At 38.3% G+C, this 27355-nt stretch overlaps 4 protein-coding genes across 15 annotated transcripts in view; 2 read left to right on the top strand and 2 right to left on the bottom strand.

Moving 5' to 3' along the window:
• LOC116424060 (uncharacterized) overlaps positions 1–15193 on the top strand; it is a 203627-nt gene extending 188434 nt beyond the window's left edge. For all 6 annotated transcript variants that reach the window (XR_012999835.1, XM_076372740.1, XM_076372739.1 and 3 more), the window contains one exon: positions 14992–15193. Coding sequence is in view for 5 of the 6 variants with exons in the window: in XM_076372741.1 (XP_076228856.1) it covers positions 14992–15014 (23 nt within the window). In the remaining variant the exon portion in view is untranslated. The remainder of the gene's footprint in view (positions 1–14991) is intronic.
• LOC116431890 (ribokinase) lies at positions 13760–16901 on the bottom strand. 2 transcript variants are annotated; one of them, XM_031987951.2, is made up of 8 exons: positions 16641–16901; positions 16258–16340; positions 15874–16006; positions 15487–15613; positions 15189–15350; positions 15024–15115; positions 14489–14677; positions 13760–13974 (listed from the first exon to the last, which is right to left on the bottom strand). In XM_031987951.2, exons 2-8 carry the CDS (start codon positions 16305–16307, stop codon positions 13798–13800), a joined length of 930 nt encoding a protein of 309 aa, XP_031843811.1. In that variant the 5' UTR covers positions 16308–16340; positions 16641–16901; the 3' UTR covers positions 13760–13797. The 2 variants fall into 2 exon arrangements, with proteins under 2 accessions (XP_031843811.1, XP_031843805.1); XM_031987945.2 differs by lacking the exon at positions 16641–16901 and having other exon boundaries at positions 16258–16408.
• A 1344-nt stretch (positions 16902–18245) lies between these two features.
• LOC116431902 (uncharacterized) lies at positions 18246–27173 on the top strand. Of its 6 annotated transcripts, XM_031987979.2 has the most exons (9): positions 18246–18632; positions 19166–22976; positions 23070–23174; positions 23344–23513; positions 23601–23776; positions 23862–24072; positions 24148–24291; positions 25394–25557; positions 26087–27173. In XM_031987979.2, exons 2-8 carry the CDS (start codon positions 19214–19216, stop codon positions 25544–25546), a joined length of 4722 nt encoding a protein of 1573 aa, XP_031843839.1. In that variant the 5' UTR covers positions 18246–18632; positions 19166–19213; the 3' UTR covers positions 25547–25557; positions 26087–27173. The 6 variants fall into 6 exon arrangements, with proteins under 6 accessions (XP_031843839.1, XP_031843834.1, XP_031843840.1 ...); XM_031987974.2 differs by having other exon boundaries at positions 18247–18632; positions 19166–23174; XM_031987980.2 differs by lacking the exon at positions 23070–23174 and having other exon boundaries at positions 18253–18632.
• LOC116431903 (U-scoloptoxin(11)-Sm7a-like) lies at positions 24287–25301 on the bottom strand. Its single transcript, XM_031987981.2, has 4 exons — positions 25104–25301; positions 24847–25035; positions 24581–24787; positions 24287–24497 (listed from the first exon to the last, which is right to left on the bottom strand). Exons 1-4 carry the CDS (start codon positions 25272–25274, stop codon positions 24306–24308), a joined length of 759 nt encoding a protein of 252 aa, XP_031843841.1. The 5' UTR covers positions 25275–25301; the 3' UTR covers positions 24287–24305.
• Positions 27174–27355: the final 182 nt, after the last annotated feature.

Raw genomic sequence — 27355 nt, 5'->3', positions numbered from 1 at the left:
ATGGAATATTGAAATAAAATAACTTTCCTTCTTAATTTATATGTTTTCTCATTAATTAGTTTTAAAGAACATCGTCTGTATCTCATCGGAGAATATTTCAAATGAGAAACTTTCAGTGTTATTCAATTTAGTGAAACTAGGAATTACGATTACAATTTAATTAGAATAAAAATTAGTTGCAGTTGCTGATAGATTACAAAACCATCTGGAGTGGTAAGTGTTAACCTACGCTAAGAATTCTAGATACTGCGAATGTAATTTCCATCGCGAGAGGCAGACGTCGCCGCGTCCGTAGTTTCTCGGGTCGCGTTCGCTGATTCGTTCGGATACGGATCGCGCGCGTCGAAAAATCGGCTGCCCGGGCCGAGGGGGACGCGGAGGCCACGTTGTTTTTCTATTTTCGCGTGCGCAACTTTGTGTTTGTTCGTCTTCCGCCGAATGCAAACAGCCTGTTCGCCTCCCCCGCGCGGGAAAAGTCGCTCGTAACGGCCTGCCCGGATCAATCGGGGCACGGTTCGCGCTCGGCACACGGGAAAACGATCGGGTAACCCTTGTATCAGCGACCAGATACTCGTTTTTATATTTTCTTCTGTTGCCTGTCGCGCTCCCGCTGGAAATTCGACAAAGGCGCATTAGATCCGCGTTTCTGGGACGCTTCTACGTTGATTTTTGCCTCAACACCGGAGAGTTCACGCGGGAATATCGCGTACACCGCGTATCGTCTCGCCTTGCTGGGAAATTATGATACTTGAATATTAATTGCAGCAAGTGTGAAGTTTCTATGGAATCAGAATGGAACATTTCGAGATACAAATGATTCCTTTGTAAATTAGGAACGAGTGAGAAATATGATTTGAGCGATGAATGCGAATATGAAGGCAAAATCATTTTATTCTTATCATTGTTGTAATATTTACTGTAATATTCGATGAACACGTTAAGTATTATGCTAAGTCACTATGAATTTATTTGAATATTACGCTATTTTTTGGTAGTAAGCGAAAAAAGTATTTCCGATCCGTTAACCCCTTGCCCTATCATTTACTTTCCAACTGTGATCGACACAACTTCATAACTAATAACTATTGAAAACAATTAACTCCATAACTAATAATTATTGAATCATCGATAACAGAAGAATAATATCTAACTATAATTCAAAGTAAACGAGTAATATCCATGTTTCTTAAATTCCATTTAAAATCTTGTGAGAAGACTCAGTTGAGAATCAGCTCAGCTATCAGTCAGTCATTTAGTCCCAACATTGGGCGGTCCTTCGAAAAGCTCAGCATATACTCAACAGTGCTCGTGACAATCGGAGTACTTTACAAATATTATATTTTTTGTTTGTTAATTACAACGTATAACGTTCCAAAAATGAATCTTTATCCGCGAGTTCCATCGGTTCATCGCTCGAAAAATTCTCCGGCGGAAAGGGCACGGACCCCGGCGCTGGGAGCCGATGAATTCCGCGAGACGAAACCCCCAGGAACAAGGGTGGCGCCTTTCGAACGAACTTTCAGCCGCCGGACAATATTTCCCCGCAGCGAAGCGCGAAAGAGCAAATTGGTAAATTGGCTTGGCCCGAAACGAAGTGTATTATATCCATTTTCGAGCCTCGCTAGCAGTTTTATTCTCTAGGCTTAATTAGCCGGACAATTGGACGTAGTTAATTAATTAGCCGGCTGATAAGTCTTTGTATCTCGTTACCGTTACCCGTCGGTCTTTGTGCCTCGTACTCATTGTCGTCATCCGATCTTCGCAGTGTCCCCGCGTCTTCTGAAAAAGAACGCGCGCACGGCGATTGAATATTATTATTTCACCGCTGACTCATCGCGGCCTCCAAAATTTCATAGGAAAACAAAATTCGTGGATTCCAGAATCGAAAAATATTCAGCCGAAAGGTCGAACTGCGTCAATTGGAAAAGAAAGATGCGAATCTTTCTTTATATACGGTTATTGTCTTTAGCGGAGAAAAGTAGCGATAACTATTCACTATTTGACGTCACGATCTTTATTATAGACTAATACCAAGTTAAGTTGTTAACCCCTTGACGTACTATTTATTTTCGGTACTGAGTTCATGTAACATTTTACTATTTAGAAGAAAAGTAGCAAAATTTTCCATTCTACTTCAAGAAATTTCGTTTGAAGATAATACATTGATAATAGCGAAACAGTTACGAGCTTTGATCCGTGAATAACATTGATTGTTGTCAAATTAGTATAGAAATCATCGCGAGTCTCACTCGTCATTGTACGGCAAGGGGTTAAACATTTCGATCCGACATCGATCGTCTTGCATACGATTATTTCCAAGTTATTCACAAGCGTCGGTCATCGATAACTAACATGGTAACATCTTAACAAATTAGTTAGTTATGATAATAACCAATAAACTAATCCAACTTTTCAATAGTCTTATCACCTTCGCTATCATAACCTTAACCCTTTGCATTCGGGACACTTGATTTGATTTGCAAAATTATAAAGTCTTACATATAATATTAAGCTTTGTATGATGCATCAATATATGGAATATTGAAATAAAATAACTTTCCTTCTTAATTTATATATGTTTCCTCGTTAATTAGTTTCGAGGAACATCGTCTGTATCTCATCGAAGAATATTGAATATTTCTAGTGAAAAACTTCCGAGTGCAAAGGGTTAACAAATATAAATGTTAGTCAATCATCGTGTGTTTGTATCACAGAACTGTCGAGAGTTTCTATTTGTTTACGTAGGAATTGTGATGTGAATTAAATTAAAATTCTCATAGCGAAGGAGATACAGTTATCGAACAGTTGGATTAGTTTACTGGTTATTATCACAACTACCCAATTAGTAAATTAGTTTCTATTTTCTTCTATATACTACGACGATAGTGTGTTTGGATTACAGAACTGTCGAGAGTTTCTATTTGTTTACGTAGGAATTGTGATGTGAATTAAATTAAAATTCTCATAGCGAAGGAGATAGAGCTATCGGACAGTTGGATTAGTTTACTGGTTATTATCATAACCACCCAATTAGTAAATCAGTTTCTATTTTCTTCTTCACTGAAACCTTCACCACATCGCGCATTATTACAAGGCAAGCGGCTAACGAGACAAGAAAAGATGAAAGCCGATCAACCGAAACCCGCATTCCTCTCGCGATACTTGTCGCAAAGTGAATCCCTTCCACCGGCTGATCGATCATCGTCACCTCGAGCGAGCGGCAGGTGTGGGCAACGATGTGGGAACACCGGTGAATTCCCGAGAACGTCTGAAAAAAAATCAGCCGCCGACAGGTTTGCCCCGGTTGAGTCATTTGCGTTCCCCTCGGCGCGCAGCGGATCCGATCGGCGGATCGTTTCGGTAAAGGGGGGGGGCGATCTGTATTTACATTGTAGATCGGCCGCGCCGATTGGTCAGCGGCACAGGTACATCGCGTTCCCAGTGACACACGCGGGAATTTCACGAATGTGTTCGGCTCACGGCCTGCCTTTTTCCATCGCGCGCGCCGGTAGCGCTTTCGTCGCGCGCCGATTAAATTACGACACACGCGACCGGCGCGGCGCGGCGCGTCGCCCGCTAATGCACGATCAGCCGGCTCGCGTGCTTTATCAGGGAATACCGCGGCAACACGCGTATACGCGGAATCGCGGCTGAATCAGCGTCCAACGACACCGGCCGCGCCTACGTCACGCGCCGCTCTCCATCGTACGGAGAAATCTCTGGGCCGGTATCAGAAGGAAAAGACGCTCCTTCTTGCCCGGCCGCTACCAGCAGCCTATGCGTCGCTGCGGTTTGAGAGCTAGTTAGCTTCTTTCCGCCGGAAAACTGATAGGACGCCTACATACGATCATTCCGATTCCCCGTATTACCGTTACGTCAAACGTTGTGACATTCGGCTGATCCTCGAACCCACGCAGCCCTGACATTTGGAGTTTTCGTGCAACGGCTGCGGTGCTCTGAGATAGATGGATGATTTTGTGATGAGCGAAGGAGGATTTGGACATATTTGCATAATGGCTGGGTGTATGTTGTATGTTGAAGTGGAGGAATTGTTTTTGGACAGGACTGGCTTTCAATCCTTTGCGGACGGAGATTCTATGAAATTTGCGAAACCTTCATACAATGGCTGCGGTGCTCTGAGATAGGTGAATGATTTTATGATGAGTGAAGGAGGATTTGGACATATTTGCGTAATGGCTGGGAGTATGTTGTATGTTGAACTGGAGGAATTGTTTTTTTTTGACAGGACTGGCTTTTCAACCCTTTGCGGATGGTTTTAAACCTTCAACAGATGAAGCTGAATTACTTGTCAGTTGCTAAATTAATATAAAAAAAGGAAACTACGTGATATCTTGCTGTTCTAGTAATCAAATCATTCGTGCATGACTTAGTTTTTTAAATACGAAACTTTCATCTTGACGAAATGTAGACGTTCGTCCGCGAAGGGTTGAAAGATACCTAGAGCATAGTGCTCTCTACCCTTTTAATTTGGGAATTACTGGTTTACTAATAGGGGTTCTGTTTGGTAGAGCTACTTTGATATTTGGGATATAAAGAAAGTTTCGAGAAACTTATGAAAGTCGCCTGTAAGTTAATCGTAATATTAGAGACGACGTTGGACTGGAGGAACTCGCGGTTAGGTCATGGTTTTATGGGCAGATGAACTATAGGGGATTGTGTTTGGAGATCTGGGAGATTCGGAGGATTGGAGAACATTGGAAAATTGTGATTGTTGGTAACTTTGTAGAGAATTTTAGGTTGTAGAGGATTGTTATGGAGGTCTATTTTAGTTTCCTTGTTTTATGGACAGATGAACTATTAAGAGATCTGGGAGATTAGGAGGATTGGAGAACATTGAAAAATTAGGTTGTTTCTTTCGCGTGTAGATTGTTTGCAACTTTGTACAGAATTTTAGGTTGTACTGTTATGTAGATCTATTTTAGTTTCCTTATAAAGAGAACCATAGGCTAATGAACGGAAATAAAGCAATCTTACGAAGCCGAATGGTTTGGTCAAGTTAATAAATTCTATTTAAAGCTGAGGACTAATGAGTTCCAGTTAACTATTTACAGCGAAGAGGGAGATAGTAGATAGATTACTCCTCTATGTCGGTGACTAATGCATCAGGACGCGAAACCGCAAGCTCATCCACCGAATAATAGAAATTAGTATATCTGTATATGCCTCGCAGCGTCGACAATTACATTAGCGACGATTAAATGACGCGGAGGAACTTGAATGGATGAGGTCCTGCCGAATATGTATAAGTGGACTGTAGGTTTAATGACTATCATGCTAAGTGTTGAAAAGCTGACTGCTACACTGGATTGTGGGAAGTTGACCGTACGAAGTGTTGAAATTTATGATACTATGTTGACTGTCACACGGATTATGAGATGTTGACTGTCACACGGCTTATAATGAAATGTCTCCTGGTCTTTTGGTTTTCTATTGTTACAAAATACTAATTAACTCCGAATTGAGTTTAGAAAATCCGAGTTTACGTGCTGCTCGGTTATTAACCCTTTACAGACGAATGTCGACATTTTGCCGGGAAACTTTCATGTTTGGAATACCAAGTTGCAAACAAATGATTTAACTGCTCAAAGCAAGAAATCAGTATACAGCTTTCCCTATGATTTGAGCATTCAATATCCAATTTTCCAGAATCTGCAGGTTTCGTATACTTTACAAAATCTTCGTCTGCGAAGAGAAACGAAATTCTAAAGTCATTGTAAAAGTCAGAATGATTGAAGTAAACCTTGCTATCGAAGGACGGAATGCCGATTGCAGAAAATAAAACTCGAAAATGTGAGAAACTGTCCCGTTCATGTCACAAGCTAAATTTCGAGAGTCCCTGTTACGATATTAAGAATATCATCGCGCGTGAATCACGAATTAGATAAAATTAACGGTGCTAAGTAATGCGGTCTGTTACCGCGAATGGATTAAGCAAGCCGGAGAACCCTGATGGTAGAACCGGTCGGTGGAAGAAAAATGTTTTACATAAACACGCTCCCGTTCGCGAGTAACATAGTACCATTTGTTTCCTTAGCGATTTCCACTCGCGATTAATGCACTCGCGTTTCATTGATCAACCGAGCAATTAAGAATAAGTGATCGATGATCTCACGCTCGTTCTGTACGGCAGATATCAACGAGTCACATTGCCAGTCGTGTAGGATTCAATGTTAGCGAAACGCTGAGAAATCCTTGCCAACGAACGCGTCCTGCACCCAGAAATTTGGAAGGACAATCACTGTAGACTTCTGGGTACGAAACGGTTGAATAAATCGTAGAGAAGAACGATCGAAAAATTGAACTTTGGTACCCGTGGCGACTCCCAATGAAACCGAGCCTGTTCCCCATGATGCATAACGCTTTATCGTTCCCGCCGCGAGACTTCCTAAACTGCGAGCGTCCGCTGCGATCGCGGAGCCAATTTTCCCATCGCGTCGGACAATCGCCGATGACTGGCTATCGGGTTTGTGAAACCTTTTTGACGAAGGACTTCGAATTTCCGTCACGCGATTTCCTCATTCACTTTTATATAGACGGGCGGTAACAGAATTTTCAGGTTTTTCCTATGTCGAAAGTGAACCGCTAACGCGCGCGTCTATAGCCAGGACGGATTACATCGAACTTTCGTTTTTTCCCGGTAGAGGTATAGCCCGCTTCCTCAATTGGCTTTGATTAATTTCTAGCGTTATCGTTCTGCAGTCGAACTCGACGTTCTGCTGTCTCTATTTCGTTGCAACTGCAAAATTCAGTGCTGCCTCGTGCTTCGTACCAAAGCTAGTACTATCAGTGCTAAATACTTAGGGTATCCCGTAAGTAACAGTTCGTATCAATAAAACTACTGCCAGTCGAACTATGTATAGTTTCTTTATACAAATTCAGAATTCTCTTATTGTAACCACAAAACTCAATGCTGCCTCGTGCTTGGTATCAAATATAATACTATCAGTGCTAAATACTTAGGGTATCTCGCAAGTAACACTTCATAACAATAAAACTACTGCCAGTCGAACTATGTATAGTTTATAGAAATCCGAAATTCTCTCATTGCAACCTAAAATTCAATGCTACCTCGTGCTTGGTATCAAATATAATACTATCAGTGCTAAATACTTAGGATATGCCGCAAGTAACAGCTCCTAACAGTAAAACAATCGTCACTGGATCATCGCCTTAACAATCCATTCATTTTAATAATCCAATCAATAATCCACTCATTCCTCAGAAGCTCGTCTTTCCAATCACGGTAAAAGAGGTCCAAGCGTCATTCCGCCCCATCCGGCGCCTCCGTCGAACTTCGTTCGCGATAGAATATTTCGCGCCGCGGCCCATCGAAGAAGTCCGATCTTTCCATCACCGAGCACCTCGGCGCGATGCATCGGCGAGCGGCAGGAGCGGCGCGAAAATTCGCGAGGATTACAGTTGAGATAATTTAAAGCCCGTAAAACCGCGGAACGGCCCGCGCCGGTCGTCTCCGGCGGCAGCGTCGCGCGGTGGCATCGCGGTGATTTCACGGCTAATACGGCGGCCGGTCGAGGCGTTGAAATATTTCAGAAGCGGTGGGAATAACGGCCCCGCTTAACGCCGGCGAATCTGTAAAACGTTCGGAACACGGGGGAACAGTGAAAATACGCCGGTATATTTTATTCCCCGATTTTACGGCCGGCCGGCGGGGGGCGCGCGGGGGCGAAATCTCGAAACGGCTCTCAAGTTCATGGAAACTAATTTGTGTATACCGGTCACGTTTTATGGCCGCCCATAAAGAATGAACTATTAAATCAGTTTACGCTCGCAGTGGATCAAACCCGGCTTAGCGTATAAATTCTCGCGTGTCGTTACGCCGGCGATTAAGTAGCGGCGATCAAGGTAAAATGAAACAAGGGGTGCGAACGTGGTTCCCAGTAAGAAGGTACACTTTATTCTTCTCTCCCAGTGAATTCCATGGGAAACGCGTGTATAAATTACGCGGAGTGCCTCGCGGAGAAGTCGGCGAATTGCTCGCCGAAACAATGGTAACGGCCGTTCGACGTCGCGTCCGAGACGCTCGCGACGAACGGTCTTCTATGTTCTTATCACAACCACAGCTAAGAAGTGAGCGAATAAATAAATAAATAAATAAATAAATAGGCGTAAGAGTAAGTGTCTCTCGGTACGAGCCGATGACGGTGGTGTCACCTTTGAGCGATACCTGGCGACCGGTTCTTGTATAACGAAGTGAAGATTGAGCAAATGGGAATACCCCGCGCGTCTATCGAGCAAGCTCTCGTTGTTGATACGTAGATTTACAATGGCAATTGGCTCGCGGCAGTGTTGCACCATCTGTCGTGAACCCGCGCTATTAGAATTCGCGAGCGGTCAGCCGAATTCAAGATCTTCGCGGGTGTTCCATCGAAATACCGACGAAAACCCGCGAAGAACTAGTCTAGACGACGGGGGTTGGAAACTTATAATCTTCCGCGTTCCCTGCTTAAGTAAATAAATATGAGTTAACCCTTTGCCTTGCAATAACGTCGCAAAAATCGAATATCGTTCTGTTATCGATCCTTTGTAGCAAAGATTGATATATACCTCTGAATCCCTTTTCTCTCGACGGATCATTAAACTATCGACCATAGAAGTCAATCGTAAGGCAAGGGGTTAACGAGCTAGGCGACAGAATAAATAACGAAGAATGACGACCGGCGATCCTCTAAACCGAACTCGAACAGTTTCACGGTGCATCCTCTAACCTTTGCACTCCAAAGCACTCAGTCGCCACTCGATTGCATAAAATTGTAATTAAGTCTTGAGTAATCTATCGATACGCGAAACGTGGAAATAGGATACCATTGTTCTTATCTCGCAGATTTCTCAAGTTCAGTTTAAAAAATGTCATCTATACCTCATAAAAATAAATCGAATATTTCCAAATTTTTGGAGTGCAAAGGTCTGAATCTACGAAGCTTCACTGATGAAAATTACCCTAAACTGTCAATTGTCTACCCCGGGCACGAATTTCTATTCCGACGCTATTTAATCGTTCATAAATATAGTATCTATCTGCTTCGAGGGTAGCTTCCCGATAACGTACAAGCAGCCGGTGTAAAGCTTGACGTTGCCGCGCGCGACGTCATACTCGCAGCCGGGTTTGGTGTACATGTAGGTCTGCACGCAGTATCTGTGGTCCCTGGGGTCGCTCTTGATCTTCCCCGGCTGCTGGCAGCGGATGTGCGTCAGGCCGCTGCTCATCTCGTTCTCGACGGTGTACTTGCAGACGGACTGCTCCTTGTACCTCTCCAAACGAATGGCCGGCAGCTCGTGCGGGATCTCCTGGAACACCTCGGAATCATCCGTGTCCACCAAGCTCCTCCTCTTGCTCCTGTCGGAGGCGCCATGACGGTGGCGGTGTTTCGACCCAGTCGCTCCCCGACTCTCAGTTTCGTTCGACTCGTCGAAACGCTCGATGGGAAAGCTCTCCAGGAAACTGCCCAGCGTCTCGTTTTCCACCGACGAGTCGGGCTTGCTCGCTTCATCGGAGTCCTGGTACGAGTGTCTGAGCACCCACTGGTCCAGGTGGTGGTTGCCGCGGTGCCGATGACGCGAGTGACGCCTGGCCGGTCTCCTGGACGAAACGAGGCCGTCCAGCAGCGGCCCGCTGCCGCTGAAGTCGGCGAGCACCGCGGAGAAGAGGAGGTTCAGCAGGACAATGTAAAGCGACATCGCTCGGAGCTTCCTCGATGAACCCTTGTCTCTCTGCTCGTCTGCTCGCCTCCCACTTGTTTATCAAAGCTGACCGATACAAAGGCGCCGGTAATTGTCTCCGCTCCCTCTTGCGGCGTGCCTTCTTCCAGCGGCCTTAGAGTACCTCGAGACGAACGGTCCGGCACACGTATCACAGGATCTCGAGCACAAAACGGCAATTACGGAGTCTCCGGTCGCTTTGACTCGATGGTTGATGGCTATCGAATCGGATTTCTTCGTTGAAGGAGAGATCGAAGGATGATCTCTGGAGAGTACGAGGTATACCGGCAGGTTGCAGGGTTGCACCGCGAGTACCTGAGAGGTGGCAGTTGTTGGCGGTGCTACGGTTTGTTGAAAACTGAGTGTCCGGTAGTGCTCCGAAGGATTTTTTATCACTCCGTGTGACAGGAACGTAGGTAGTGGCCCTACCCGGGCGGAGCTTAGTGCGTGCACATCCTCTCCCACCCCGCGTGACCGCGAACGGGGCCCACAGAATCGATCGTTGGATGCTTCATCCGACAAAGCGTTTGACGTCACTGGGCCCGTTTCCTCCTGGGATGGCCGCGAGCGCGAGCGCGAGCGCGCGCGCGCGCGCGTGCCTCGATGACACCGAGAGCGAGTTCCCTTAAATATGTAATTTAGCGTTGCGTCGGGTTATCTCGATCCGCGCGGACGTCACCGCACGCGCGTACTTTTGGAGGAAGAGAAATTCGTGCCTAGCCTGCCGCGGCGTCCTCGATTCACGGGAATCGCGGAAAAACGGGGGAGGGAAACCGCCTCCGTTCGTTCGACGGGCCGCCGCGACGTCCACATCCCGGATGATGGATGCACGCGCTCTCGCACGCGCTCTCCGGTAAACACCTTTTCCTGCCGGCGTGTTCACGCACGACGGATATCTCATCGACGCGCACGCCGGGACGGGGCGTCAATTAAACAGACATTCGCCTCGCTTTTGCATTTCCGTTTTGCATTTTCGGCTGTAACTGGTTCCTCGCGCGAAGCTGTTACGGTATCGGAATGTCCGTGAACGGCGGGATCATTAACATTAACACGATCCGCGCCACGGAAATTTCGGTGTTGATTTTTTAAATAAAATGTTAAGTTGCGTTCGAGTTTCTTTTTTTAGTTTTATATGTTTTGATAGCGTTTCTTGGTGTTTTCGACGCTTTGTAACGTATGCAGCTATTCTTGACGTGTCTCTTAAAGATATTTTGTTAGAAAAATTATTAGATTTTTCACACATCTAAATTTTGCAGTGAGAAGGAAAATAAAAGATCTAAGAAATGTTATAGCATTTTTCATTTTCGCTAGGGATACTATAAAAATTAGTTGCAGTTGCTGATAGGTTACAAAACCATCTGGAGTGCTAAGGGTTAACACGTTGATTGCCGCATGATTTTATAAAGGAAAATACAGAAAATGGAGAAATATTAAACTAAATCATTCGATTGAATTGTATTATTGTTGCACGTTCTTCTAGTTGAATATCACGGAATTAGGTAGCATTATTTGCAATATAGGAATGTTTCCAAATAATCGTTTCATCGAGTGAATTGTAGTAACTCAATTTGGTTGGGGTCACCGGTGACCCGCCATTCAACGTGTTAACACAACGCATTTGCCACGAGAATTTCGAGCATTTCGTTATAGTAAGATTTATTCTTTTAAAATTTTTATTCTTTTCTTTCTTATTTCTTTTAAAATTATTATTATTATTATTTATAATAGAGGAAAGTAGTATCAGGAATAATTATTGTTTTGGTATTGCAATACTCATATTACACTATTATCTAGCTTCTCGTGTTACTGGATATTCTCATCCAATATCAATTTTCTTATTGTAATTGTTTTCAAGCAATTTGGAAGCGCCGGTCACCGGTGACCACCGTAATAGTCAACGTTAAGCATCATGAAAATCTTGGACGTTTTCATAAATATTCTTTTGCGGCGAAGAAAAGCAGCGAGAATTGTTGATCAGTTAACTGTGGAATTTAGTTGGAAAAACCTCTGGTTCTGCGCGCGGTAAAATAAAAAAATGGAGCGTGCACTCATCGAACGCAGGAGGAATAAACATAAAGTATATTTCAATGAAAGATCAAAGCGAAACAAGGAAGAATTACATGTTTATGTGGGAAAATAAAGAATTCATCGCTGAAAACAATACGATGACGCGTATACTGGTCAAACACAGTTAACTGGTTAATTTGGCGTTGCAATCCTTGGAGTATCATCGACTTCGTTGCGTTATTAACACTAGAAGCACGGTTCGATATTTCTTCTTTTTGCGATTATTAAAGCAGACGCTCATCTGGGAGTTGTAACGTTCATTAACACGTTAAATGCCGCGCGATTTCACTTTCTGCAATGAAAAAGATTTGACGAGTATACATGTCATCGTGAAGCTTGACACGATGCCAATCCTTTCAGCGATGAATTCTTCATTTTCTCACGTAAACATGTAATTCTTTGTTTCGCTTTGATCTTTCATTGAAATATACATGTTTATTCCTCCTGCGTTCGATGAGCGCACGCTCCATTTTTTTATTTTATTGCGCGCAGGACGAGAGGTTTTCCCAACTAAATTCCACAGTTAACACGTTCAGTGCCAAGTGTACATGTGGTACACGTTAATTTTTGTAACAAAATATTTCTAAGGGACACATGATCAAGAATAGCTATACGTTACACAGCACCAAAAACATCAAGAAACGATATCAAAATATATGAAATTAAAAGAACTTGAATATAACTTAATATTTTATTCAAAAAATCAGTACAGTGCATAAGGAAAATATGAACGAAATTTCCGTGGCACGGACGTGTTAACTGGTTAAATTCCTGACGATTTCGGACCAACGCAGTCCTCTCACACACTCGATACAACGACCCGGCCGAATGGCGATCAGATAAAAGTTCATCGGCCATCATCGTCATTCGTGCAGTTGGTGTTTCCAATAAAGACCTTTCACCGTCAGGATTCCCAAGAGTCAGATATTCCTATTCCTTTCTCTTTCTGCTTTTCCTTTTCGCGCCTCTTCCATTCTCTAGTAGCCCGATGATTCACCTTATCTCGTTCATCTTCCGAGGTTGCTAATGAATTCCGAGATGTACTTAATTCATTCGGGGACCCATCGAATTTAGAGTGAAACATTAATTGCCTGACGATTAACAGGCGATGTAATGATATTTACGTCACTTATAAATTAACGTAAATGTTTCTCAGAGTTTCTCTTTATCAGCAATTATAGAAATTAGAGAGACCGATGACATTCTAATTTGACACTGGAACTACCAGATGAGTCAAAACGATCAATCTCGTGTCTCTTCCGCGATTATAGCAGAGGCTACGATTTTCTCAGAAATCATTCAAGAAATTGATTTCGATAAATCAATCAAAAGAGGGTATTTTGCGAAATTAACTCGAAGAGAAGTCACACATCGAGGAACAAGGCTGTTAATTTCAATATTTCTCCAATCACATTATACAGAGAGTAATATTAACCCTTTCCACTCGAAAGTTTCTCACTTGAAATATTCTATACTTTCTAATTAGATATAGACAAGATTTTCTTTTAACCCTTTGAACTCTGTAGGCTCCAATATTGCACCAGTTCTGATATTAAATATTTCAATGAATTTTAAGGAAACTACCTTAAGATTATTAGATCTTCCAAATATAGAAAGTTTGTACTAAGGGAATTAAAGGTCTAGGACATGTTATAACATTGTTAATTTTCAGTAGGACTACTATCAAAATTGGTAAGAGTTGCTGACGTATCACAAAACTATGTGGAGTGCTAAGGGTTAATATTTCACGTACCAATGCAGTATGCAAAGGTTAATGGTAAACACCAAAATTTACTTTGTTGGATCAAATCATCTGGCGACTGGGAGTCACCTTTCAAGTGCAAAGGGTTAACAGGTGACAAAGAGAAAGAATATTCTACAGAAATGTCTTTTGAAAAAGATCACTAAGTGGTAAGAGGACATGGGCATTGAAATAAAATTGTTGCACAATGAATAACGGATCACGCTAACAATAGAACAGTTTTTATTGGATCACAGAAACAAATCGGGTGACAGGCTGCTCCTGGTAGGGAAGCTCGCGTGCGTGCCGACTTTCAGGACAGATTCCGTGGCAACCACGCAAGCTCTTCTAATGCACTCGTCCATTGGAAGCGCAGGATGATATGCTTTAAAATATGCGAGTGCGCCCAGAAACGCGTCTCCAGCACCCTGCGCATATACAATGAGCATTAGCGATGCAATCGTCGTCCTTTCAAACCGTAAATTAATTAATGACCACCAGCGTGTTCTATTGAAGAGGCCATAATCTTATATCTTATATAATAAAAATGAAATTAACACTTTGCCGCGTAAACACTTGTCAAAAGTTTCTTTATTAACTAGAAACTGAGAAGTCAAGGTTCTTAATCATTTCTACATTATCTTCGTTATTTCATATATCTAACAAAATTCGGTTGAATGTCCCAGTTTCTGTGAAGATAGTGTCACTCGAATTCGGTTGACGTGGCAAAGTGTTAATCCCATAATCCTACGATATTATATTTCAGTTTCATTTTTCTAATATTTTTAGAAGATTCATTGGATTGAAAATATAATCGAGACCGTCGCCGAAATAATGGTAGCGAACGTGTTAAGTGAATAATTTTGCCTTTGTGCTTTTCTTTGGAATATTTTTTGTGGTGAGATATCCCATAGACTAGGGAAAATAGAACAGTAAACGTACAGTAGTATCCACGGGTTGGACAGGCGTCGTAGGAACCATGGTAGCAGTTCTATTTTCCTTGGACGCGAACGCTGCTCCCATTTCTCCCAAAGTCAGGATAACTGTATTGCAGCCGTAGTCCAGAAGTTTGTCAATAGCTTCCTGTACACTTGACAATCCCAGGGGCTGCACTCCAGTCATAACTTCTGCCTAGAGTATTTATCCATTTAACACGTTCAATGCACAATTTTATAGAGCAAAATACACAAAAAAATATACTATTGAATCATTTGATTAGATTGCATTATTGTTACATGTTCATTTAGCTGAATATCACATCAGGTAGCATTGTTTATAATATAGAAATGTTTCAAACAATCGTCGTTTAATTGAATGAACTAGTAATTCAATTTTGGTCTCCGATGACCCCCATTCAACGTGTTAATTTGTAGTTGCTCAATTATATACCGTTAATTCTAGTGTGACACTGAATTATTTTCTAATTTATATCCCCTTGATTCTAGGACTTAAGGATGCCAGTCAGTGATCTCCGTACCTCTGTCTCATTAACGCAGAATATGTCGCAGAGCGACAGAATCTCTGGATCAACGTGTTCCATCGCAGGCGCTCCATTGATGATCGACAGACCTATCGCATTACATTTTATGCAGCTACAGTCATTGAATGGAAGAACGACGAGGCGTTACCAGACGCAACTAACCGTGGCCTTTATGGAGCTTTAAAGCGTGCCGCGTGGTTTCCAGGGGCGTCTCGAGTTGGCACAATAAAACTGCAGCATCTCTGATTGCCTCCGCAGCGGCGTCCACATATTTCGAGGTCAACGACGCGTTTGATCCTAACACGACCACTATGCTGTTCTCGCCTAAAAAGAATAAGCGTTTATGGGCAAATGTAAAGAGCGTTCTGTATAATCTCCGCGGAGGTGTGTAATCTAGAAACCATTATCTGAAGACGCATTTTTATGCAACAATCTGAAATGATTGAGAATGTTCTCCTACCGTTATCGGCAACGGTGATATGCGCTATCCCACTGTGCTGATTCTCCTGTATGTGAATGTGGGAAACATTCACATTCTCTTGTTTAAATATTTTTAAGTATTCCTGTGCGTACGTGTCCGAGCCTAACTGTATGAGAAACGAATTGCAGAAGGATTTTTATTTGTAATTATTTTGTTAGGAATTAACCCGTGCACTGGCAAGATCTTAAAGCAATTCAGACTTATCTTAAGGAATAAGCAAGTCATGGTAATGCAAATTGAGAAAGTAACATGTGTTTTAATTTTACATTTGTTCAAGATTGTTTTAAGGCTGTGTAATTACCTTCCTGATAGTGCAAGAGTTAATTGAATGGTTTTAGAAGAATGAAAGAGATTAAAGTATTGTACACATGCAACAATTGCGGTGGATGCACCAAGCTTTGCAGCAGTCACGCATTGATTAGCACCTTTACCACCATACTTTATTTCATACTTGCTACCAATAAGGGTTTCACCGGGTTTTGGTAAACGAGGAGAAAAGCTAAAACAAAAATACATTCTTACTACAGTGAAACAAATGTTTTGGAATCTATAACATGTATTTCTTGAAATCTACTTTGATCAGCAAAAGTATTTTTAGTATTGATATTCTTTAAAAATGAAACATGAAAGAAAGTAAAGAAATATCTTTGTTATTTATGGAATATTGCAATGATGAAAGAAACAAAGTATGAATATTTAAATATCATAAGGATCTATATCTTCTTATTTATTATAAATATTATTACTTACCAAGTAAAATCAATCATACACGAGCCAACAATAACGACTTTTGGAACCATATTTAATAGTGAATTGTAACACTACTCTGAAATCTCAAATTTGATATATTCAAATGGTTATGTCACTAACTTTTACAATGGAACTGTTTCTTCTGATGAAGAAACCCGAATTACTCGTTTTATATGAATGATTTAAACTTGCTATCTGGTTTTATCACAATTATCACATGAACCAATAATAAGTCCCAGAACTGATAAGTAACTTGTTTACTGAAGACATAACCTACGAAACTTGTATACATTATAAGAAAGTAGAAACATATATATCGAATAACAAAATAATTTAAAAGAAACAGATTTTTATTACCAGTCAATTTATTTCGAAATACATACAGTTCACCTCATCCAAAGGGTGACAGATCATTCTTACTGACCGCGCCGCAGGACGAAGACAGCAGACGACAAATCACAAGGACATGCCGAAACTGAGCCGCCATAACAATTGAGCTCAGCGCGGCCACTGGACGTCGACCCTTGCCCTATGAACTATTAAACCAAAGGCCTACAGCACTATATAAGAGCCGAATAATATATCTACAGGAATGAGAAGGAATGAGATAGTTCATTTCGGGGCGCCACTTAGCAGAGACTATCTGGTACCATTTAATTAAAAGTTTGAGCACTCTCGAGATAGGTGGCGCAACCAACCAAAGCAGAAGGAAAAACCAGGATAAATTTATGAGAGTGAAAAGAACACAGATAAAACATTCATGGTGCCAGCTAGCGGAAACAATATGGGACTATATGGCTAGTAGTTTGAGCGTTCTCGTAATAGGTGGCGCCTCTAATCATGAAAAAGGAGGGGGGATTTTTAAAAATTATCTTGAGCGCTTTTTAATAAAGTATTCCCTCGTGGGAATAGAACTTTTGAGCTTTTGAGTCATTATTGGGAGATTTACTGTTAGAAGGGTACCCAAAATTTCGAGCTTTTTTAGTTTGAGCCTATTAGTAATAGGCTCTTGAGATTTTGAGTCATTTTGTAAGAGTTATAGATTCGAGGAAGCTACGTATTTTGAGCTTTTCTTAGTTTGAGGCTTTTGATATTAGAGCTTTCGAGCTGTTGAACCATTTTTGGGAGAGTTAGAGTTCCAATGGAGCTAAAATGAGAGATTTTTTAATTTGAGCCTCACGGTATTAGAGCCTTCAAGCTTTTGAGCCATTTTTGAGAGAGTTAAAGATCCAATGGAGCTAAAAATGGAGATTTTTTTAGTTTGAGCCCCGTGGCATAAGAGCTTGCGAGCTTTTGAGCTGTTTACATGGCAGTAAATTATCCAAAAATTCGAAATATGCGAGCTTTACGTGCGGAAATTGAGCCGCCATAACAAGTGGATATTTCCGCTTGTCCCGCAACCGGATTGCCGGTTGGTGGTTTCCTAATTGGAACAGGTGAACTTAGTTTCTTATACTGCATGGACAAATCTATTATCACGTTCTACATGCATTACAAAAGATTAAAAAACTGTTTTACACTGAAAACTTGCAGTCGTGCATCCAAAAACACAAAACAAAGTTCAATATTAAAAAAGTAAGTCACTGATAAGGAAATAACATTTATAATTATACACGAATAAAATGGAACTCTACTTGAAGGAATGGGTTATGCCATCTGTCGGAGCTCAAGTGAATTAGAAAAATTTTTAAGTTTTCATTGAAATAAATTTATCTTAAAAAAATCTTTGTTATTTTAGTAAGATAATACTTTATTTAGGTATTCATATAAGTACTTTCAATTTGGAATGTAAAAAACATTGCGAATATTAAAAATGATCTAATCGTTCCAGAATGTAACATTACAATACAAACATTTCAAATTAACAATATAATAATTAAATTACTATGACAATTTCTACGTCTTAAAGAAGCTAGAATAAAAATAATTGTTCTCTTTCGTTATGTTTTGGTTTAAATGCATTTATATAAACTGAACCTATAAGAGTCTCTCTTTTTTTCAAATTAAATTTTCCTGTTAAAATTTACATTGCCATTATTCATACGAAAAATTAAGGATATATATATAAAGATACATATTTTACATTTCACTCTGATAAATTTTGTTTAGAAAATTAAAGGAATGTATTTACAAATAATCCGTATTAGATTGATGACAGCAGTACTATAACTACGTATTCCAGATTTCATTCTTGTAAACATTGCGTTTGGATTTAAGGAAGTCATTGTTTTTTCCCATAAAATCAATTCATGTATATGAATTATCGAAAGTATTTGTTTAATGGGAAAGCTTAGGCATAAAGAATTTTGCTTACGATTGGATAATATGTGATTTTCTTTGGAATCGACAGAGTATGGATACAGCAGTCTTGGTTGGTAAGTTTTTCACTCTACCATTGAAATCATTTTACATGTAGATTCAATGGAATCATTTATAAATGATGTAGTAATGTTATCGAAGTTTCTTTAATTAACAACTTGTAAATTACTTTATTTTTGGGTGAGAGGTTCGAATAATTTGATTGTAGATTAATTGTATGTCGTATCATTTATCATGACTTTATAAATTACCGAAACATTGAATCATTGAAACACATTATTATGATCCTTTACTAACAATTTCTTGATACTATCAGTAAAGCACATTTTTGTTCATGAATTGAGCAATTAAACTGTATCCGTTAAAAAATAAATAGGATAGGAGTCTTTTGCGTCTGATGTTAGGTATCTGTATTAGGTTATGGTAGAGTTGAAACATTTTTTCTTTCGTCTCTTACCAATAGAGATTTCTCGACTAAAGTATAATCATTTACCATTAAAAAGAACAATTTAATAACTATTTGTGAGTAATCAACAACTTTGTTGTGTTTTTAGTGGTTAATGGTACTAATCATTCTTTTTTTTAACAGGGCAATCCATGGTTTATTAGATAAGTGTAATGAACTTAATATTTTACCATGGAACAAGCAGATGAAGTACAGATTAATACTGTTGAAGTGCAATCTATACCTATAATAGATCTTTCCTCTTCATTGGAACCACATTCAGACAACCATGTGACAATTGTAGAAAACATTCCTGAAAATCGGGAAAATTGTTCCCAGGATTATAAGGACAATGTAATCGAAACTCCTTTAGCCACAGATGTTTGCGATCTAAATATTGCAGTTGAAGAAATTGCAGTAGAAGAGAAAGAGATCATGAAAAATGTTAATGCTGACGTAATCAACAAGTTGGACCAAGAGGTAGTTAATAATGATATACAAGAGGCAATTGAAAATAATATACCAGAGACAATTAATAATGAGACAGAAGAGGATGAGAACCAGAGTATAAATAATGTAACAGAGATCGAAGAAAAAGAACCTGTAGAAACAAGTGAAGTTAAAGACAATGAAAAGTATGTGGAGAATGAATCCATAAATGAAGAAAATATAGAAGTTTTAAATGATGATCAAGAACGTGTCACGTGTAAAGATAAAGAAACACAAAATCTTGAGGAAGATAACGTCTGTATAATTACAGATACAAGTACAGCCGATACCAGTGCTCAGTGTCAAGCATTAATTAAGTCTATTAGCCAAACTTTTGAAAGTAAGGATCAATCATTGCACGTTGCAGATACAGATGCAGATTTGACTAAACTAGTCGATGGTGATTCAGAAGTAATGGTAGTAACGGTAGAAACAGTAGACGATTCAAGTGAAACAATGGAAGAAAATATTGTTGTAACTGTACATGAAAAAGATGTTACAGTAAATCCAAGTAAAAATGATCCTACAACAAAAACGAAAGAAACTGAGGAAACCAAAATTGTGAATGAAGAATTTGATTTAATTGACTATAGTCAAGAGACTGATGGGACTATTATTGAAGTGATTTCAACAGAAGTAGTGCAATCAGAGGTTTCTGAAACATCTATTGAAGAAGAGGATAAAGAGATTTTGAAACATTCTACTTCTGAAACTGATCCTATAATTTCGACTGTTTCAAAAATTACATGTAAACCAGAAATTGTACATAATGTTAGTGTTAATGAAGATGAAATAGAAAGGAAAAGTAATGATACTGATCAAGAAAACAGTGAAGAACAAATAGAAGTACAGTCAGATAATGAAGCAAAGACTGAACATTGTGATAGCCCTAATAAAAATAATTTGGAAGAGAAACATATTAGTAATGAGACCAATGTCATCCCCACAAGTACAGATAACACGAAAGAAGAAAGTGAAGTAAATGAAATAGATAAACCAATTTCTATAACTACAAAAAGAAGTGTAATTCAAGATATATTTGATGATTGGGGTGATGAAAATGCAGAAGAAGATAATCAGTCTGTTTCTAAAGAACAAGATATTGTAGAAATTGAATTGAAAAGCTTATTAGATGATACGAAAACAACTCAAAATGTGGAAGAAGGTACAGTAATGATTGTTAAAGAGGAAATTGCTTGTATAGGGAAAGAGGCTACAGATACTGATAAAACTGTAGGATTTATTAAAGGAAATAAAGAAATGCAAATATCAAAGGAACAGTCAGATAATAATCAAACTGTCAAAAAACAACAAAACGTTAAATCGTTAAAAAAGGAATCAGTAAATTTTACAGTGTCACAAAATTTTAGTAAATCTTTAAAGAACACAACGCACGATTCTATTACGTTTAATCAAACATCATCTCAAACGAAAATTATTTCTCATGTTAATCGTGGTCGTAGCTTCAGTAGTCAAATAGCTTCACAAGCTGAAGTGACAGAGGCATTAAAGGAACGATTTCGTGAGAAACAAAAAATGGTAGAAGCACCACCTGGGCCTGACATATTCTTTGTTAAGAAACTAACTCAAAGATTATCAAGTAAATTAGGAGGTGGACCAATGAGTACTTTACCTGCACTTATACCACTGTCTCAACCTGCTGTTCCATCCACTCCTGCAGACAAGAAAACCATAGATAATGCAAATGTAGAAATTAATAAAGATATTAATATAGAAACTAACAAAGGAAGTAGTAAAGAAAGCAGTTCTGATAACAAAGAATTGTTGGCGATATTGGAAGGTGATGTAGATCCTGATTGGTCAAATTTGAAACCACCAACTTTGACAGAAGAGGGGAAGGGTCCAGTAAATATTGAAGAGACTGGTCATAATACACCACCAAAACTTGATCCTTTGGTTGAAAGAGAGTTAGCATTAAAGCAACTTTTGGAATTACCTATTACGTCTGTTAAAAAAGTTGCTTCAAGAAAGAAGAAAACATTCAAATCTGCATCTAATAAAGCTACCAAGGATATGGAAGAAAAGCCTGTTTCTGAAGTAGAAAAGGAAGTTATTAGTATTGACTTAGAAACTGATTCTACAGAACCAATTTTAAAAGATACGAGAATAGACGCTGACACATCTGCTGTAATTATTGAAACTACTCCAGAGAAGAGTATAGACTTAATTGCAAAAGAAGTGAGAGTAGATGAATCAAGATCGGGTAGAAAACGAAAACTTACAGAAAAAGCTAGAGAGCATGAAGAACAACTTAATATTGTAAAACGTCAAAAAGTATATAAAAATAAAGTTTCATTGAATAAGAAACAGTCCCAAGATAATGAAGTACAATCTGTAGCTGATGCAACTTTAATTACTGAGAATCATGAACCTAAACAGGGTACCATTCCTAATGTTACAAGTAATGAAGCTCATGTACCAATAACAAAGGAAGAGATAAATAAAGAGCTTACAAATAAAGTAGATTCAACATTGGATAAACTAGATAGCACGCCTATAAGACGTCCAAAGCAGAATCTTAATAAAAAAGGATCTCAATCTATTCCTAAAAGGAATATAGTTGTGAAGAAAATATTAAAACAAAACATGTCCTCTGGTAAAAAAGTTGCTTTAAAAGCAAAATTGAGTGCAACATCAAAAAAGTCTGGATCAAAAGTAACTTCAAAAAGTAAGCAATCAATGCAAAGTAGTTCTGGAGACTCTAAACCAAAGAAGAAGATTATTAATGAAATAGATAGATTACTCCAAGATGAAGGCGTTGTAAATTTATTATACGATGTAGAACAACCAGACAAAAAACGTCTAATCCCTATAACTAAGTCTCAAGCAAAAGTTATGGACATTCAGAAAGTACAACGTGAACTCAATTTTAGAAAGAAATTAGTACGCAATGCTGTTCTAAGATTACGTACTGCAACAACAGGTGTATCCAAAGTTTCTCCTAGGTCCAAAAGAACTTCTATACACTTAAGTGATGTGCAAACAGATAAAAAAGTTGGAGAACAAATTGTAACGGGAAAATCAAACGCCACATCTCAACAAGAATTTATTTTACCTGCAAAAATAAGAAATGCAGCAGATGCATCTGTAATAATTAGGAGACATTCGTCCAGTTCTTTTTCCAGTGCATCTGGAAGTCCTAGAGTCAGCATTGACAGTCCAGAGAAAGTTGAGGGAAGTAAAACTGATGAAGGCTCTCATTCGTTGAGATCTATGAAGCGAAGACTTTCAGATGAAGCGACAAATGCGAAAAAGAGTAAAAAGAAAACTGTTCAAAGAGCTGATACAGAAACTATAGCTGCCAATAATATTGATGATAAAGCACTTCGCCCAAAAAAGTCAGATTCCAAAAAAGGTGATAAGAATTCCAAGCAAGTTGATGCTACCGTCGTAGAAGAAACCAGTTCAGGCAAAGTTATAACACGATCGAATGGTACAACTACAGGTAAGGTAACATCGAAAAGCAAAAAAACTGCAAAGAACAAAGTTACATTTGCTAAAACAAGTGAATCAGATAACAATGAAGAATTCTCCAAAGGAGAAGATGAACTTTCAGCCTGCCTTGCAGAAGCTGTAAGTGCTCTTTCAGTAGTCAGTGCTGGAAATCGGTCTGGAAGTTCTACAGCTAATCGTAAAAGCAAAGGTGAAATCTATGATTTCAAAGTGCTAGACATGTTTTGCATTTTTTCTGTACACTTTTTTGTTTCATTGACAATATGTTTTACTAAACATGTATATGTTATACATTGCGATATTAATTGTATATTTATATTTAAAAGAGAAAGAGTACTGAACGAAAGAATATTTTTCAGTAACCGCAAACGTAACTAAAATATCGGAGTCGGATAATAACAAGACAAAAACGGAGACACGAAGTCAATTCAGTAACAAAGAGATAAACGTACGACGTCACGGTAATCTTGTACAACTAATACTCACTCCATCGTCTTCAACGAAATTAAGAAATGCTCTGACGTTACAGGTGAAATAATATTAGTTACTCATAATTACTCTTTTCAAGATAAGTATCTGAACCTCTATTAACATAATGTTTATTTCATATTTCTAGATGATGCAAGAGTTCCGTGAAACGTTATCAATCCTGGAAAGAGATGACGATTGTAGGGTTGTCCTATTAACATCTACTGGTAGCAGTTTTTGCGAAGGTCTTGAACTTTCAATGTTGTTACATACAAATAAAGAAGAACGACGACTTCGAGCTGAAGAAATGGCAGACGCCGTTAAGTATGTATTTGTTATAATTATACATTCAATACCAAATTGTAATTATTTGATTGATAGGATTAAACAGTTAATTTTTTCTGTGTAGAGACTTTATTAAGAGTTTAGCATCGTTCAATAAACCAATCGTCGCTGGAGTTCAGGGCGCTGCAGTTGGACTCGGAGTAACAATGTTACCTTTGTTCGACCTTGTGATAGCTAGTGACAAAGCAACATTTAGCACTCCTTACGGAAAATTAGGTCAGATCGCTGAAGGTGCCGCTGTTTTCACATTATCACATATATTGGGAAGTGCAATTGTAAGGGCATTAAATAAATGCTAGCCAATTACGGTAACGGTAGTTTAGCAATTAGCATTACTATTTCCATTGCAGACAAGTGAGTTACTTTTGGGTGGCAGAACTCTAACAGCTAGTGAAGCATTAAGGGCTGGTCTTGTTACACGAGTCTTATGGCCTGATAGATTTCAAGTTGAGTTATTGCCAACTTTGAAAGCTATGAGTGAACAGTCTTCACAGGTATGCGTTCTACCTTATAAGCCATTTTTAAATGAAAGACAGTAAGCTTTATAAGCAGGCCCAGAGTAAAGTAGTTCTTGAACATTTTCCATGGTTCTATTTTCAAAAACACACAAGTGCTTTTCTGGACAAGAACATCTGTAATACGTTGAGAACAAATCAGATCGTATATGACCACAAAATTCATTAGTTTTACACCGTCTTTTCTGTAAAAGAAGTAATGAAGCTATTTAGAATGTATACCAGATTCGATTCAAAATATACGTTTTTAAGCTATATAAAGGTGTACCTTAACACACTTGAAGGTCTGTGTGATAAAATCATTGTCTTCGTATGAATATTTCTGTAGCCTCCAGTAGTGAGAGTTTGGACACGTACAGTGTAATGTTACATTATATGGTATTAAATAGGAATGACTAGTATCGCTTTTACCATGAACTTGTATAGCTTCATCCTTATGCGTACATACATCCATATCACTTATTGGACTACAAAACTGTGAAGCATCAATTTTCAAGTAATGAATTTTATAATGTAATTTTATATTGAGCTTACCTCCATGCGTGATCTATTATTGAGTGATTGAGAAGAATTTCCGAGTTGTACATTCCATTGCCATGGGCATTCTTTTCCGTTGGGGCAACGGCACAGTCTTTCCGTTAAGCTTGACATCCAGAACCGGTCGTGGATCGCATTACAGGCTTCGTTAATTGCACAGTAGTGCAAATCACTCTCTCCACCTATCTGTATTAAAATAACCGTATCAAATACTGTCTTGATACATTGTTCGACACATTTTCGTATCTACATACACCATCCAGATATTTGAAAGTAACATTGCTTAATTTACTGTTGATTATAACGTAAGAACTAAAACATTTGATCGTCGCAAGTAGTAGAAAATAAATTAAGATAAACGCCTTCATAGTACAGATATACTTTACTCTGATTAATAGTTTAAGCAGTTGTGTTGCCGAAGGCATTGAAATGAACCTTTTGTACTGATATCAGTAATGAATGTGAGAAACTGATCAATATTTACACCGTGTATTTGCATTTGAAACTGCAATCCATTCTTCTATCAATTTATTCGTTTTTTCAGTCTATGGAAGCTACAAAGGCTTTGTTACGCCACAGCTTGAGGAAAAAATTAGACGCAGCATTGGAATCGGAAACGTATTTACTGATTCAACACTGGTGTTCCACAGAATGTCAAACTGCCGTGAAGGCTTACATAGACGGCAAAGTCCAATAAACATTCAAATGGTAATCATACGTTTTCTCTGTACATTTGTCTCGAATTATTTGTACTTTATATATATGAGAGAAAGTACTGGAAACAGTAATAGTAATAGCAATAGTATTAGTATTAGAAATAGTGATAATAATAATATTAATAACAACAATAATAATAAGTGGGATAATAATTTTGATGGAATATTTCATATAGTGGTAAACAACATTTTATAATGTGTATAGCAATATAGCAAATTGTAAATACATATTTGTCATTTGTTATATATAATTTGTATATGAAATTGTACAATATATTATTTCTTACAAAACTATTGTTTGCAGTCAGTTTTCACATTAACAATAGCACGAAATATATATATATATATATTCAATTGATTTTTCTGGAATATATAGAGCATAAGATGCAAAACTGTTGCAACAGTATACCAAAGTAACAACTTGATTGAAATATATTTAAGGATCATTAGAAAATGCTACAACTTATAAGTTAGAAAGTAATTTCAAAGAAACATAATAAAAATACAATTATGTGCTACAGATACCGAACGATTTGAATGGAAGTACTAGCCACATATTCCAACACTACAACTAGTATTGTAAATTGGGTACGAAGAATAATAACAAGATAATTAATTTGGGAGACATTAAAGTGAGAAAAAGGAATCGTGTCTCTGGTGCGTTAATTAGCATCAATGCGCGATTATTTTTACGATAAAACGAAACGATATCGGATCATTCAATCAGATGAACTATTTTAATATTAGATCATTTAGGCGCATATACTTTCCGCAACATGTTATTCTTGTTAAAATAAAATAAATGACCATTGTAAGTATTGTGGTTAGTTTGTGTTCTTTGCATATACTTTAATTAAAAAGTAATTAATAGAATAGTATACAAAATTACGAATCATTTGAATCGATGTATGATTTTTTTATACTCAGTGTGTACTATTGTGCCTTGGTGAACTTGTAAAAAAAAAAAAATGGAGACCAGTAGGTATAGAGAAAGATATTTGTAATTTATACTCTGGACAAAAACGCAGAGTACAAGTGTATTTGATCAACTGTTATAAATGATTAGAAATTTACCAAATTATTCTCTCGTATCAATTGTTTGTTAAATGTGATTTATTATAATATAATTGAAGCAAAAAAAAAAACTTATACCGATTATTTGTAGAATTACAAGTATCGATGTATGCATGACTCTCATTTACGTGTATAAAGTTTCTATTTTATTAATGCATTTTTATCGGATACAAAATAATTAAGTTATTTTACAACATGTACGCTGTATAGTTCTACGATACCGTGTGAATTATATATACGAAGAGGATGTAAGATAAAATTATTTTAAAATCGTGTATCGCGTATGTTGGGATAATGCAGAAAAACTTGTTTTTAAAGAAAAAAATTGAGGGAGTATAAAGGACTACGAAATAAGACTCAAGGCAACATTGAGAAATTTCATTGAATACTGTTCAAAAACACAGAGTATGTTGTAAAGAATACAGTCACTCTTGTACAAATGTTACACATGTAAGAATAAGCCATTCTAAAACATATTGTATTATCAATGAATATAAAGCCCATACAAATATAAAGGAAATATTCACAAGCCAATTTATGTTTAATATGTATTAAAAATATATAATTACCTATCTATATATATTTATATATATGTATGTATAAGTATAGTATATATATTATATTTGAGACAATAGTAAACATCTTTAACTGCATTATAGTATTAGTTCTTCTTCGGTTGATAGGCAACTTCAGACGCATTTTAACGCGAATCCATA

Source organism: Nomia melanderi, chromosome 12 (genome assembly GCF_051020985.1).
Source record: "Nomia melanderi isolate GNS246 chromosome 12, iyNomMela1, whole genome shotgun sequence".
In the NCBI taxonomy this organism is placed as follows: domain Eukaryota; kingdom Metazoa; phylum Arthropoda; class Insecta; order Hymenoptera; family Halictidae; genus Nomia; species Nomia melanderi.
Note: the sequence above shows the minus strand (reverse complement) of the source record. Positions and strands in the feature narration are given on the sequence as shown.